The 15,431-nt window shown below is 46.3% G+C and overlaps 1 protein-coding gene across 1 annotated transcript; it reads left to right on the top strand.

Moving 5' to 3' along the window:
• Positions 1–551: 551 nt before the first annotated feature.
• On the top strand, positions 552–3,775 carry LOC127342838 (uncharacterized). Its single transcript, XM_051368851.2, has 9 exons — positions 552–1,424; positions 1,507–1,695; positions 1,784–1,875; positions 1,977–2,036; positions 2,102–2,171; positions 2,260–2,463; positions 2,789–3,152; positions 3,239–3,341; positions 3,423–3,775. Exons 1-8 carry the CDS (start codon positions 792–794, stop codon positions 3,325–3,327), a joined length of 1,701 nt encoding a protein of 566 aa, XP_051224811.1. The 5' UTR covers positions 552–791; the 3' UTR covers positions 3,328–3,341; positions 3,423–3,775.
• Positions 3,776–15,431: the final 11,656 nt, after the last annotated feature.

Raw genomic sequence — 15,431 nt, 5'->3', positions numbered from 1 at the left:
GGATGAACATGGAGACTAATTTTGTATTGCACATAGTGTAATAAATAGTCATCTAAAAGAAAAACTAATTAACAAAATAAATATAAGTAGTAGATGAAATAAAATAGTTAGAAAAACAAATAAAATGTATATTAGCGCACGACAAAGGGAGCAGCGCACGGCAAAGGACCCTTTGCCGTGCAACTGGTCTGTCTGCACGGCAAAGGGCGAGACACGGCAGTGCCCAGGCCTTTGCCGTGCACTGTTTCTTTGCCGTGCGGCTTGCAGGGACTTTGCCGTCCGACTATCATTGCCGTGCGCTGCTCCCAGACTTTGCCGTGAGATATTGCTTTGCCGTGCGCCAAGTCTTTCTTTGCCGTGCGCTGCTCCCAGACTTTGCCGTGTGTGTTGTCGTTGCCGTGCGGTCTGCTTGCTGCGCACGGCAAAGAAATCTTTGCCGTGCAGCGGCTCACGGCAAATATAGGCTCCGCAGCGCCTGATTTTCCCGTAGTGAGACGATACAAGTCGAATTGGAATACGGTCCTACTCCACCGAACAAGCTAGAACAGCGCCGTTGCGACGCCATGTGTCAAATGGACCTCTTTCGCGCCGCCTACACTCACTCTGACACGCGTGGCAGACAACGCCCAAAAAAGCACAACCATGTGGCACAAACTGACTGCCCGGCCCCACACAAACGCCGAGAAGTGCGACTGGCCGCTTCAAACAGTCGAAGTTCAAGATCCCGTCGCCGCCGTTGCAGTCGCAGGCAAGCTACTCCTAGCTAGCTGCTACTTCTGCTGCTCGACACCATGGACGGGTGGCACAACAGCTTCGCCGGCAACGGCAGGAAAGAGCTCATGCACAGCCTGGGCGTGGGCGGCGGCGCCAAGGAAGCGTCGCCGCTGCCCGACCTGTGGACAGGCGGCCTCGTCTGCGCCTTCGAGTTCGTCCGCGGCCACGGCTTCGGTAGCCCGCCCAACCTCTCCCGGAACAACTCCTCGCAGTATCCCAAGGACCTCTCAGCCATGGATCCCAAAACACTGTGTTTGGGGGACGGCGAGGAGCCGAGGCCACGTTGCAAGCAGCACGGGACGGCGTCGCCAGCGGCAGCGGAGTGCTACTGGGCGCCTATCGGGTGGAGGAGGATAACGGAGCTGGTGGAGATGGTGGAGGGTGACTACGCGGCGTGGGACGGGCAGGGGATGAGCGGCCTCATGGACGGCTGCGACGACGGTCAGTGCTGCGACATAACGGTCGCCGACGTTGCCGCGCCGTACTGGCAGCGGCCTGCGGGGCCAACCTGGTGGTGCCACGTCACGGCAGGGCACCCGGCGGTGGACGCGTGGCTCGCCGGCGCGCGGTGGCTGCACCCGGCGATCCGCGTGGCTCTCAGGGACGAGAGCATGCTCATCAGTGAGAAGATGAAGCACCTGCTCTATGAGGTGAATTGTAACTACTTTGGCTTGGCTTATTTTCTTTTGTATAGGTTTGTCACAACTTACAGTTAGCTGTAGCTTCTTTCAGGTCCCAGTTAGAGTTGCAGGAGGCTTGCTCTTCGAGCTATTGGGTCAGTCTGTTGGCGATCCAGCTGGTGACGAAGATGATATTCCCATTGTGCTCCGTGCATGGCAAGCTCAGAATTTTCTTATAACAGCCCTTCATGTGAAAGGTTCTGCGCATAACATTAACGTTATAGGTGTCACAGAGGTTCAGGTAGACATTTGCAGTAAACAGTTTCGGTCAGAAACCATCTTTATTCGGTCAATTTTCCTCTTCACCTGCATGGTCTTGCTCTCTTCAGGAGCTTCTTTCTGCCGGTGGAAGCACAGCTCCTAAAAGTATTCATGAAGTTATAGCGCATTTGGCCTCCCGGCTTGCTCGATGGGACGACAGGTAAAACCAAATGTTTGAGGAACACAGCTACTCAGTGGTCTAGAATTCTAGTTACCAGTTGTTGTAAATTATGCTCAAGGCATTATGTTTACATATCACAGGTTGTGGCGCAAATATGTGTTTGGTGAAGCTGATGAAATTGAACTCAAATTTGTAAACAGGTAAGTTATATTGTTTGGTTTCCCCAAATCTCTTTCATCTCCGCTGACAGCATGAGCATGTGCAGGAGAAACCAAGAAGACCTGAACCTTCTGTGCATAATATTTAACCAGGACATTAGAAGATTAGCTACTCAGGTATTTTTATTCAGACAGAATAAATTCAGAAGAATACACAGTGTGTATCATGAACACATCTTTACTGTTTAATTCATTTACTCAATAGGTTATCAGAGTGAAATGGTCACTGCATGCTAGAGAGGAGATAATATTTGAGCTGCTCCAGTATCTGAGGGGTAACACCACAAAGTCCTTACTTGAAGCTATCAGGAAAGACACAAGACAAATGATTGAAGAGCAAGAGGCCGTCCGTGGTCGGTTGTTCACCATCCAGGATGTGATGCAGAGCACTGTGCGTGCCTGGTTGCAGGTAAATATTTTGGAAGACTCTTCTTCAGGGTTCTGGGTTTTGATCAAATAGGAAATTCTGAATCCTTGAGCATTCATCTTGAACCACGGTGTACTTATGACAGAAAAATGTACTACTGTGAGATAAATGGTGCTATGAAATACTTGGAAATATTAAAAAAAATACTTACGTGTACGGAACCAACATAGATGCAGTATATGAGTGGGAAGCATGTAATCTTTTTTCTCATTGCTCACTCCAAATCTGCGTGCAAGTACAATTATTGTAAGACTTTCAACTGTGTACAAGAGAAATGTTAACCAAACTCTGTTGCTCTGATACTCAGGACAGGAGCCTTCGCATTACGCATAACCTGACCATTTTTGGTGGGTGTGGCCTCATTCTGTCCATCATCACCGGATTGTTTGGAATCAATGTCGACGGGATACCGGGAGCTAAAAACACTCCATACGCTTTTGCCTTGTTTTCTGGTCTGCTCTTCCTGATAGGGGTCCTGTTGATCATTCTCGGGATCATCTACTTCGGGCTGCAGAAACCAATCAGCGATGAGCAGGTGGAGGTGAGAAAGTTGGAGCTCCAGCAGCTAGTCTCCATGTTCCAGCACGAGGCCGAAACACATGCCAAAGTGAGAGAAGGCGTCTTGAGGAGCGACTTGCCTCCTAAAGCTGCTGATCTCATCTATGATAAAGGTAATTCTTGTGTTAGTATTACCCCCAACATCTAAAATCGCAACGTTATATATGGCCATACTAATTTTTTTTTACAAATCCATCAGTGCGTAAATTTGGAAGGTACTTCTCATTCAAAGCGAAGAGTGAGCCAACGCTCCAAGGTTACCACTTGGTTTCCCTTTGCACCCTGTAGTAGCATGATGTGAGGTTAGGGCATCCATCCACCTGACTAATTTCTCACCATGCAAAGTGAAATTGCTCATTGCTGATTTTACTTGACCCATGCAGGCGAAGATATAGGAGCAGATGCGAATGCGGTAGGCTCGTCGCAACGTGCCCGGCTCTGAAGAAACTCTGGGACGTGATGCAGATCAGGGCCCTTGACCTGCAACCTGAAGGCGCTCTAGAATCTACGTGAACGAGGTATTACTAGCTATGGGTGTAGTTTTTTGTTGGGCAATCATTCCCATCGTGATCAGGTGCCACTCACATGGCCAGAGCCTAGAGTTGTCGATGTGATTGTTAATTTTGTTTCTCATTCAATGGGCAGCGACAGTGAAGTCCTTGGAAATGTAACTTTCCAGGTGTTACTACTTGCATCAAATGTCAAATGTTTCTTGGTAGTCATGTTTGCGGAATTAGATCTATGTATCTCTTCAAGCGTTGTGGACTCAAGTCCTGCCCGGTGGCATCAGCTATCAGATTTATGTTCTGAGCGTATTCAATTCAAAGCTCCAAAAAAATATCGGTAAGCCTATTTAGCATTAGCAGTAGCAGACTTGCGTAAACGGACGTTGAGCGACTGTTTGCGTCCGCCGTGATCGGAAATGTGTCTGGGCCCTCCCGGGCGACGCAAAGTGACCGGGTCATCCGCGGCGATGCAAACCTGGTCCAAATATGCGCCTTGGATGTGTCTCTGCGGACGCTGCACGGACGCGGAAAGTGTTCGCTCGCGTCTGGCGGACGTTTCGTCGGGCCCGTCTGGCAGCGACCTTGCGTCGATGCGTCTTCTCAGGCGCGCCAGCGACTGGCATCGCTGCGTCGCTTCGGCAGTCTGCGCTACGTTAATGGCGATGCCTCGGCTGCCGAGCGGCCGCCACCCACCTCCGCCAACGAAATTAATGGTGACGCCACGTGTCCCACGGCTGTCTCCTGCTCCGGCCTATATAAAGAGGACGCGCGTTCTTCTTCCTCATCCACTCCTGCAAGCAAACCCTAGCCGCCACGAGCTTCGCCGTAGCGCCGCCTAGCTCTTCCTGCGACGCAACCAGGTCCGCGAGGAAGTCCATGGCGGGACCTGGTGGCCAGCGAGGCGGTTGAGGCCGCGAGCCTGGACGCCCCCGGGGCCGTGGCCGGGGCAGGGGCCGCCGTGGTGGAGCAGCTACGACACCACGGTCGCCGTCGCTTTCGCCCTCCTCTTCTTCGCAGGAGGACCGCTGCTTCGAGTTCCTCCTCCGCATCGACGACGATCCACTCGGCATCAAGCGGATCCCGAACAAGTTCGCCGAGTTCGTCGATGGCGTCGAGCCGACGTAGTTGCAGTTACGGGAGGCCAGCTGAAACTTCTACTTGTGGAATGTCGAGGTATTGTTCAACGGCTGGGCAAGATGTACCTGCACACGTGGTGGGACAAGTTCGCCCTCGAGCTCGAGCCCGACTGCCAGCTCACCTTCCTCTACGAGGGTGATGGCGAGATGACCGTCAAGGTGTTCGACGACACAGCGTGCCGTAGGCACTATCACACCGGCGAATTAGGCATTTGTTTGTTGCACGTCCAGGGCCTGCACATACACATATAGTATGTATTAGTAATATATACAGGGTTGGGGCCCCTGGATATTTGGGGCCTAGGGAGACGGCACTGCCTGCCCCCCTAGGGCCAGCCCTGTCCACATGCAAGCGCCAACTGGGGGATCCTCCCCTACACAGCCAGCAACCTCGCGTACAACCTCGTGATGTCGTCCACCGCCCCGTGCAGCAACGACATGTCCCACTCTCTGATCAGAACCTTCCAGCTCTGCATATGACTAAACATCCGATAAAATACATCAGCTAGGTTCCCAACCATCTTTTCTTCAGTGATTAGTTTGTTGCGAATAGTCCACATGTACAGTGTCCAGCACTGGGCCACGAAAGTGAACCAAACTAGCTTATGAAGGGGGCCATACAGGCCCTGGGCGATCACAATGAACTCTCCTGCCCCTGCGGGGTTCCAGCTGCAATGTAGGAGTTCTCTAACCCTGGCCCACATCATCCTAGCGATGGGGAAAGAGAAGATGTGGTTGCAATCTTCAATCTCAGACCACAAGGAGGACAACCCATTAGAGGGCCGTGCTGCTTGGCAATCTTCTCACGGGACGGGAGACATCCCCTGATGAGCTGCCAGAGAAACACCTTGACCTTTAGGTGGGACCCTGGTGCAACAAACTTCCCTGAAGCAAGTGACTGCCGCCCCCTGCGACAAACTGAGGTAGACCGATCTTGGGGAGAAGGTCCCGATGGCTCGAGACCAAGACACCTTGTTCTCGTCGTTAGATGTGTGCCAGCCCACGACTTCCCGACATATGTTCTCCCACTCAACCACCTCCGCAAGCCCAAACTAGCATACATCAAACTTTTCAGAATCCATACATATGCAATGCATCAAACTAGCAGTCTAGCGTAATTTAGTACTCTGACATTTAGCATTGTATTAATATTGTCCTCAAAGGGCCTCAACCAGAAGATGTAGCTCTCCATCATCTCTTTCATGATAGAAGAAAAGGACATTGTCATCCTTATTTAACTTGTACCTTCTCACAACCTTGTCCCATCTAGTTTTAAAGATTTCATTGTTTGTCTCGGCTCCCATCATCATCCTAACTTACATTGGCTTCATGTCGGGCATGTGTGAAACATAGACATCAACAGGGTCATGAAGAATATTCTTCACGCACTGGTGCACACTGTTGGAGATATGTCCAAGAGACAATAATAAAAGTTTTTATTATTATATCTTAGTGTTCATGTTTACATCCCATGCTATAATTGTATTAACAGGAAAAATTAATACTTGTGTGTTTTCTAAACATAAAAGAGTTCCTAGTAAGTATCTTGTTAAACTAGCTTGTTGGTTAATAGATGATCATGGTTTTCTGATCATAAACATCGGATGTTATTAATAACAAGATCATATCATTAGGTGAATGATCTGATGGACATACACCCATAGTAAGGGTGTGTTTGGTGGCCTGAGTCAACCCAGAAAATCTCACCTCATCCCACTTTTACCAACTGAGACTGTGTTTGTTAGGTTGAGTGGGGCGGGTAGAGCTTAGCCCACCTCATGCGAATAAGGTCTCCCAGCCTGGCCAGGTTGTGAAGCTCAAGCCGAGCTTCACAACCCAGCTTGGCTGAGTCCATCCCGCAGATTGTCTCGAAAATCACACAGCCCACCCCTAGACCCAAGCCCGTCTCCCGCACCGCACCCGCACACTCCCGAGCATCTCTCCAGCACCCGCTCCCGCTCCCTCGCCCCTCCTCTGGTCGCCGGCCGCCTCCGCTCCCCCATGGCCGCCGGCCTTGATACGTCACAAACGTATCTTTAATTTCTTATGTTCCATGCTAGTTTTATGACAATACTCACATGTTTTATATACACTTTATATCATTTTGATGCATTTTCCGGCACTAACCTATTAATAAGATGCCGAAGCGCCAGTTCCTGTTTTCTGCTGTTTTTGGTTTCAGAAATCCTACATAGGAAATATTCTCGGAATTGGACGAAACAAAAGCCCACGGTCTTATTTTCCACGGAGCCTTCGGATACGTCTCCAACGTATCTATAATTTCTGATGTTCCATGCTTGTTTTATGACAATACCTACATGTTTTGTTCACACTTTATGATGATTTTATGCGTTTTCCGGAACTAACCTATTGACGAGATGCAGTGCCAGTTCCCGTTTTCTGCTGTTTTTGGTTTCAGAAATCCTAGTAAAGAAATATTCTCGGAATTGGACGAAATCAACGCCCAGAGTCTTAAAATTCCACGAAGCTTCCTGAACACCCGAGAGGGACCAGAGGGGGGCCACAGGGCCACCAGATGACAGGGCGGCGCGGCCCAAGGGGGGGCGCGCCCCCCTATGGTGTCACCGCCTCGTCAGCCTTCCGACTCCGCCTCTTCGCCTATTTAAAGGTCCCTGACCTAAATCTTCGATACGGAAAAGCCACGGTACGAGAAACCTTCCAGAGCCGCCGCCATCGCGAAGCCAAGATCTGGGGGACAGAAGTCTCTGTTCCGGCACGCTGCCGGGATGGGGAAGTGCCCCCGGAAGGCATCTCCATCGACATCACCGCCATCTTCATCACCGCTGCTGTCTCCCATGAGGAGGGAGTAGTTCTCCCTCGAGGCTGAGGGCTCCGCTGTAGCTATGTGGTTCATCTCTCTCTTTGTGTTCTAGTTGAATATCGTCTATGTGCTACTCTAGTGATGTTATTAAAGTAGTCTATTCCTCCTCCATGATGTAATGTTGACAGTGTGTGCATCATGAAATACTTGGTATATGCTATGATTGTGATCTCTTGTAGATTATGAAGTTAACTATTACTATGATGTTATTGATGCAATCTATCCCCCTTTCATAGTCTGTCGGTGACGGTGTGCATGCTATGTTAGTACTCGGTATAATTGCGTTGGTCTATCATGCACTCTAAGGTTATTTAAATATGAATATCGAATATTGTGGAGCTTGTTAACTCCGGCATTGAGGGTTCTTGTAGCCCTACACAATTAGTGGTGTTCATCATCCAACAAGAGAGTGTAGAGTATAGCATTTATCTATTTATTTTGTTATGTGATCAATGTTGAGAGTGTCCACTAGTGAAAGTACGATCCCTAGGCCTTGTTTCCGAATACTGCAATCATCGCTTGTTTACTGTTCTACTGCATCTGTACTGCCTGCAATATTACCACCATCAACCACACGCCAGTTGTAGCAGCAAGCTATTTTCTGGTGCCGTTACTACTGCTCATATTCATTCATACCACCTGTATTTCACTATCTCTTCGCCGAACTAGTGCACCTATACACCTGACAAGTGTATTAGGTGTGTTAGGGACACAAGAGACTTCTTGCTTTGTGGTTGCAGGGTTGCTTGAGAGGGATATCTTTGACCTCTTCCTCCCTAAGTTCGATAAACCTTGGGTGATCCACTTAAGGGAAAACTTGCTGCTGTTCTACAAACCTCTACTCTTGGAGGCCCAACACTGTCTACAGGAAAAGGAGTGTGCGTAGACATCAAGCTATTTCTGGCGCCGTTGCCGGGGATCGAAAGGTAAAAGGCACTCACACTCCGGTCCCAGGTAACTAAGTTATTTTCTGGTACCATTGTAAGTGCTCGAAGCTATTTCCTTTAGATCCTGCAATTACATCTTTTTGTTTCTTGTTTTACACTAGTTTGGCATAGTGGAAAGCAAGAGTGAGCTTTTAAAATTATTTCCTGAGTTAAGATATGGATGGTTTGATGCAAAAATTAAAAAACCCATGGAACACATTAGTATGAATACTTTGAACACCATTGTTGCTAATGATATGGAAAATTCTAAGCTTGGGGAAGCTGGTTTTGATGAGCATGATCTTTTTAGTCCCCCAAGCATTGAGGAGAAAATTTACTTTGATGATACTTTGCCTCCTATTTATGATGATTATAATGATAATAGTCTTTTGATGCCGCCTGTTATGGAGGATAAATTTGATTATGATTACAATATGCCTCCTATATTTGATGATGAGAATAATAATGATAGCTACTTTGTTGAATTTGCTCCCACTACAACTACTAAAATTGATTATGCTTATGTGGAGAGTAATAATTTTATGCATGAGACTCATGATAAGAATGCTTTATGTGATAGTTATATTGTTGAGTTTTCTCATGATGCTACTGGATATTATTATGAGAGAGGAAAATATGGTTGTAGAAATTTTCATGTTACTAAAACACCTCTCTTTTTGCTGAAAATCTTGAAGTTGCACTTGTCTAGTTTTCCTATGCTTATCGCATTATGCCTACATAACTTGTTTATTTACAAGATTCCTTTTCATAGGAAGCATGTTAGGCTTAAATGTGTTTTGAATTTGCTTCTTGATGCTCTCTTTTGCTTCAAATACTATTTTTTGAGAGTGCATCATCAAAACTGTTGAGCCCATCTTAATGGCTATAAAGAAAGAACTTCTTGGGAGATAACCCATGTGTTTATTTTGCTACAGTAATTTTGTTTTATATTTGTGTCTTGGAAGTTGTTACTACTGTAGCAACCTCTCCTTATCTTATTTTATTGCATTGTTGTGCCAAGTAAAGTCTTTGATAGTAAGGTTCATACTAGATTTGGATTACTGCGCAGAAACAGATTTCTTTGCTAAACACGAATCTGGGCAAAATTCTCTGTAGGTAACTCAGCAAATTATGCCAATTTACGTGAGTGATCCTCAGATATGTACGCAACTTTCATTCAATTTGAGCATTTTCATTTGAGCAAGTCTGGTGCCTCAATAAAATTCATCTTTACGGACTGTTCTGTTTTGACAGATTCTGCCTTTTATTTCGCATTGCTTCTTTTGCTATGTTGGATGGATTTCTCTGTTCCATTGACTTCCAGTAGCTTTGAGAAATGTCCAGAAGTGTTAAGAATGATTGTGTCACCTCTGAACATGTGAATTTTTATCATGCACTAACCCTCTAATGAGTTTGTTTCGAGTTTGGTGTGGAGGAAGTTTTCAAGGGTCAAGAGAGGAGGATGATACAATATGATCAAGAAGAGTGAAAGCTCTAAGCTTGGGGATGCCCCGGTGGTTCACCCCTCTATATTTCAAGAAGACTCAAGCGTCTAAGCTTGGGGATGCCCAAGGCATCCCATTCTTCATCGACAAATTATCAGGTTCCTTCTCTTGAAACTATATTTTTATTCGGTCACATCTTATGTACTTTTCTTGGAGCATCTGTTTGTTTGTTTCTATTTTTGTTTTTGTTTGAATAAATGATTGTTTGGGAGAGAGACACGCTCCGCTGGTTCGTATGAACACATGTGTTCTTAGTTTTTAATGTTCATGGCGAAGGATGAAACTGCTTCGTTAATTGTTATATGGTTGGAAACGGAAAATGCTACATGTAGTAATTGGTAAAATGTCTTGAATAATTTGATACTTGGCAATCGTTGTGCTCATGTTTAAGCTCTTGCATCATATACTTTGCACCTACTAATGAAGAAATACATAGAGCTTGCTAAAATTTGGTTTGCATAATTGGTCTCTCTAAGGTCTAGATAATTTCTAGTAAAGTGTTTTGAACAACAAGGAAGACGGTGTAAAGTCTTATAATGTTTATAATATGTATTTTATGTGAGTTTTGCTGCACCGCTTCATCCTTGTGTTTGTTTCAAATAAACCTTGCTAGCCTAAGCCTTGTATCGAGAGGAAATACTTCTCATGCATCCAAAATCCTTGAGCCAACCACTATGCCATTTGTGTCCACCATACCTACCTACTACATGGTATTTCTCCGCCATTCCAAAGTAAATTGCTTGAGTGCTACCTTTAAACAATTCAAAGTTTATTACCTCTGATTTGTGTCAATGTTTTATAGCTCATGAGGAAGTATGTGGTGTTTATCTTTCAATCTTGTTGGGCAACTTTCACCAATGGACTAGTGGCTTCATCCGTTTATCCAATAATTTTGCAAAAAGAGCTGGCAATGGGATTCCCAGTCCCAAATTAATTAACTTAAATAGACACTCCTCCATGGTATGTGATTGTTGGACGGCACCCAAAGGATTCGGTTAGCCATGGCTTGAGAAAGCAAAGGTGGGGAGGAGTGTCATCATAATAAAACTAAAATAAAAAGGCACTCCTTCATGGTATGAGATTGTTGGCAGGCACCCGAGGATTCGGTTAGCCATGGTTTGTGAAAGAAAGGTTCGAAGGAGTGCCACACAAAAATAAAAATAAAATGGGAGCCGCTCTTTGAAGGTTTGTCTGGCAAGGGGGTTAGAGTGCCCACTACCGTTCGTTGACAACAACAAACACCTCTCAAAATTCTACTTTTATGCTCTCTTTATGTTTTCAAAACCAAAGCTCTAGCACAAATATAGCAATCAATGCTTCCCTCTGCGAAGGGCCTTTCTTTTACTTTTATGTTGAGTCAGTTCACCTATTTCTCTCCACCTCAAGAAGCAAACACTTGTGTGAACTGTGCATTGATTCCTACATACTTGCATATTGCACTTGTTATATTACTTTACATTGACAATATCCATGAGATATACATGTTACAAGTTGAAAGCAACCGCTGAAACTTAATCTTCCTTTGTGTTGCTTCAATACCTTTACTTTGATTTATTTCTTTATGAGTTAACTCTTATGCAAGACTTATTGATGCTTGTCTTGAAGTACTATTCATGAAAAGTCTTTGCTTTATGATTCAGTTGTTTACTCATGTCATTTACCATTGTTTTGATCGCTGCATTCATTACATATGCTTACAATAGTATGATCAAGGTTATGATGGCATGTCACTCCAGAAATTATCTTTGTTATCGTTCACCTGCTCGGGACGAGCAGAAACTAATCTTGGGGATGCTGATACGTCTCCGACGTATCGATAATTTCTTATGTTCCATGCCACATTATTGATGATATCTACATGTTTTATGCATACTTTATGTCATATTTATGTGTTTTCCGGAACTAACCTATTGACGAGATGCCGAAGGGCCAGTTGCTGTTTTCTGCTGTTTTTGGTTTCAGAAATCCTTGTAAGGAAATATTCTCGGAATCGGACGAAATCAACGCCCAGCATCTTAGAATTGGACGAAGCTTCCAGAACACCCGAGAGAGGCCAGAGGGGGGCCACTGGGCCACCAGACACCAGGGTGGCGCGGCCCAGGCCTTGGCCGCGCCCCCCCTAGTGTGTCACCGCCTCGTCGACCCTCCGACTCCGCCTCTTCGCCTATAAGAAGCCCCTCGACCTAAAACCCCGATACGGAAAAGCCACGGTACGAGAAACCTTCAAGAGCCGCCGCCATCGCGAAGCCAAGATCTGGGGGACAGGAGTCTCTGTTCCGGCACGCCGCCGGGACGGGAAAGTGCCCCCGGAAGGCTTCTCCATCGACACCGCTGCCATCTCCACCGCCATCTTCATCACCGCTGATGTCTCCCATGAGGAGGGAGTAGTTCTCTATCGAGGCTCTGGGCTGTACCGGTAGCTATGTGGTTCATCTCTCTCCCTATGTACTTCAATACAATAATCTCATGAGCTGCCTTACATGATTGAGATTCATATGATGATGCTTGTAATCTAGATGTCATTATGCTAGTCAAGTGGATTTTACTTATGTGATCTCCGGAGACTCCTTGTCCCACGTGTGTAAAGGTGACAGTGTGTGCACCGTGTGGGTCTCTTAGGCTATATTTCACAGAATACTTATTCACTGTTATGAATAGCATAGTGAAGTGCTTATTTATATCCCTTTATGATTGCAATGTGCTTTGTATCACAATTTATCTGTGTGCTACTCTAGTGATGTTATTAAAGTAGTCTATTCCTCCTGCACGGTGTAATGGTGACAGTGTGTGCATCGTGTAGTACTTGGCGTAGGTTATGATTGTAATCTCTTGTAGATTATGAAGTTAACTATTGCTATGATAGTATTGATGTGATCTATGCCTCCTTTCGTAGCGTGAAGGTGACAGTGTGCATGCTATGTTAGTACTTGGTTTGGTTATGTTGATCTGTCATGCACTCTAAGGTTATTTAAATATGAACATCGAATATTGTGGAGCTTGTTAACTCCGGCAATGAGGGTTCGTGTAATCCTACACAGTTAGTGGTGTTCATCATCCAACAAGAGAGTGTAGAGTCTAGCATCTATCTATTTATTCTGTTATGTGATCAATGTTGAGAGTGTCCACTAGTGAAAGTATAATCCCTAGGCCTTGTTCCTAAATACTGCTATCGCTGCTTGTTTACTATTCTACTGCATCTGTACTGCCCGCAATATTACCACCATCACCCACACGCCAGTCCTGGGCAGCAAAGCACTTTTCTGGCGCCGTTACTACTGCTCATACTTATTCATACCACCTGTATTTCACTATCTCTTCGCCGAACTAGTGCACCTATTAGGTGTGTTGGGGACACAAGAGACTTCTTGCTTTGTGGTTGCAGGGTTGCATGAGAGGGATATCTTTGACCTCTTCCTCCCTGAGATCGATAAACCTTGGGTGATCCACTTAAGGGAAACTTGCTGCTGTTCTACAAACCTCTGCCCTTGGAGGCCCAACACTGTCTACAAGAATAGAAGCTCCCGTAGACATCAAGGGACCATAGGGGGGCCACAGGGCCACCAGATGACAGGGCGGCGCGGCCCAAGGGGGGGGCGCCCCCTATGGTGTCACCGCCTCGTCAGCCTTCCGACTCCGCCTCTTCGCCTATTTAAAGGTCCCTGACCTAAATCTTCGATACGAAAAAGCCACGGTACGAGAAACCTTCCAGAGCCGCCGCCATCGCGAAGCCAAGATCTGGGGGACAGAAGTCTCTGTTCCGGCATGCCGCCCAGACGGGGAAGTGCCCCCGGAAGGCATCTCCATCGACATCACCGCCATCTTCATCACCGCTGCTGTCTCCCATGAGGAGGGAGTAGTTCTCCCTCGAGGCTGAGGGTTCCGCTGTAGCTATGTGGTTCATCTCTCTCTCTTTGTGATCTAGTTGAATATCATCTATGTGCTACTCTAGTGATGTTATTAAAGTAGTCTATTCCTCCTCCATGATGTAATGTTGATAGTGTGTGCATCATGCAGTACTTGGTATATGCTATGATTGTGATCTCTTGTAGATTATGAAGTTAACTATTACTATGATGTTATTGATGCAATCTATCCCCCTTTCATAGTCTGTCGGTGACGGTGTGCATGCTATGTTAGTACTCAATATAATTGCGTTGGTCTATCATGCACTCTAAGGTTATTTAAATATGAATATCAAATATTGTGGAGCTTGTTAACTCCGGCATTGAGGGTTCTTGTAGCCCTACACAATTAGTGGTGTTCATCATCCAACAAGAGAGTGTAGAGTATATCATTTATCTATTTATTTCATTATGTGATCAATGTTGAGAGTGTCCACTAGTGAAAGTACGATCCCTAGGCCTTGTTTCCAAATACTGCAATCATCGCTTGTTTACTGTTCTACTGCATCTGTACTGCCTGCAATATTACCACCATCAACCACACGCCAGTTGTAGCAGCAAGCTATTTTCTGGTGCCGTTACTACTGCTCATATTCATTCATACCACCTGTATTTCACTATCTCTTCGCCGAACTAGTGCACCTATACACCTGACAAATGTATTAGGTGTGTTGGGGACACAAGAGACTTCTTGCTTTGTGGTTGCAGGGTTGCTTGAGAGGGATATCTTTGACCTCTTCCTCCCTGAGTTCGATAAACCTTGGGTGATCCACTTAAGGGAAAACTTGCTGCTGTTCTACAAACCTCTGCTCTTGGAGGCCCAACACTGTCTAAAGGAAAAGGAGTGTGCGTAGACATCACCTTCCAGAACACCGAAGAGGAGACGGAGAGGGGGCACGAGGCGGCCACACCATAGGGGGGCGCGGCCCCACCCCTGGCCGCGCCACCTTATGGGGTGGGCCCCTTGAGCGTCCCCCGACTCTGCCCCTTCGCCTATATAATCTCTCCGTCGCCAAAACCCTAGTACCGAGAGCCACGATATGAGAAAAGTTCCAGAGACGCCGCCGCCAATCCCATCTCGGGGGATTCAGGAGATCGCCTCCGGCACCCTGCTGGAGAGGGGAATCATCACCCGGAGGACTCTACATCACCATGATCGCCTCCGGACTGATGCGTGAGTAGTTCATCCTTGGACTATGGGTCCATAGCAGTAGCTAGATGGTTGTCTTCTCCTCTTGTGCTATCATGTTTAGATCTTGTGAGCTGCCTATCATGATCAATATCATCTATTTGTAATGCTACATGTTGTGTTTGTTGGGATCCGATGAATAGGGAATACTATGTCAAGTTGATTATTGATCTATGATATATGTGTTGTTTATGATCTTGCATGCTCTCCGTTGCTAGTAGAGGCTCTGGCCAAGTTGATACTTGTGACTCCAAGAGGGATTATTTATGCTCGATAGTGGGTTCATGCCTCCATTGAATGCAGGACAAGTGATGAAAGTTCTAAGGTTATGGATGTGCTGTTGCCACTAGGGATAAAACAACAATGCTTTGTCTAAGGATATTTGT

This window comes from Lolium perenne, chromosome 3 (assembly GCF_019359855.2).
Source record: "Lolium perenne isolate Kyuss_39 chromosome 3, Kyuss_2.0, whole genome shotgun sequence".
Lineage (NCBI taxonomy): Eukaryota > Viridiplantae > Streptophyta > Magnoliopsida > Poales > Poaceae > Lolium > Lolium perenne.
This window is presented reverse-complemented; position numbering and strand designations above follow the sequence as displayed.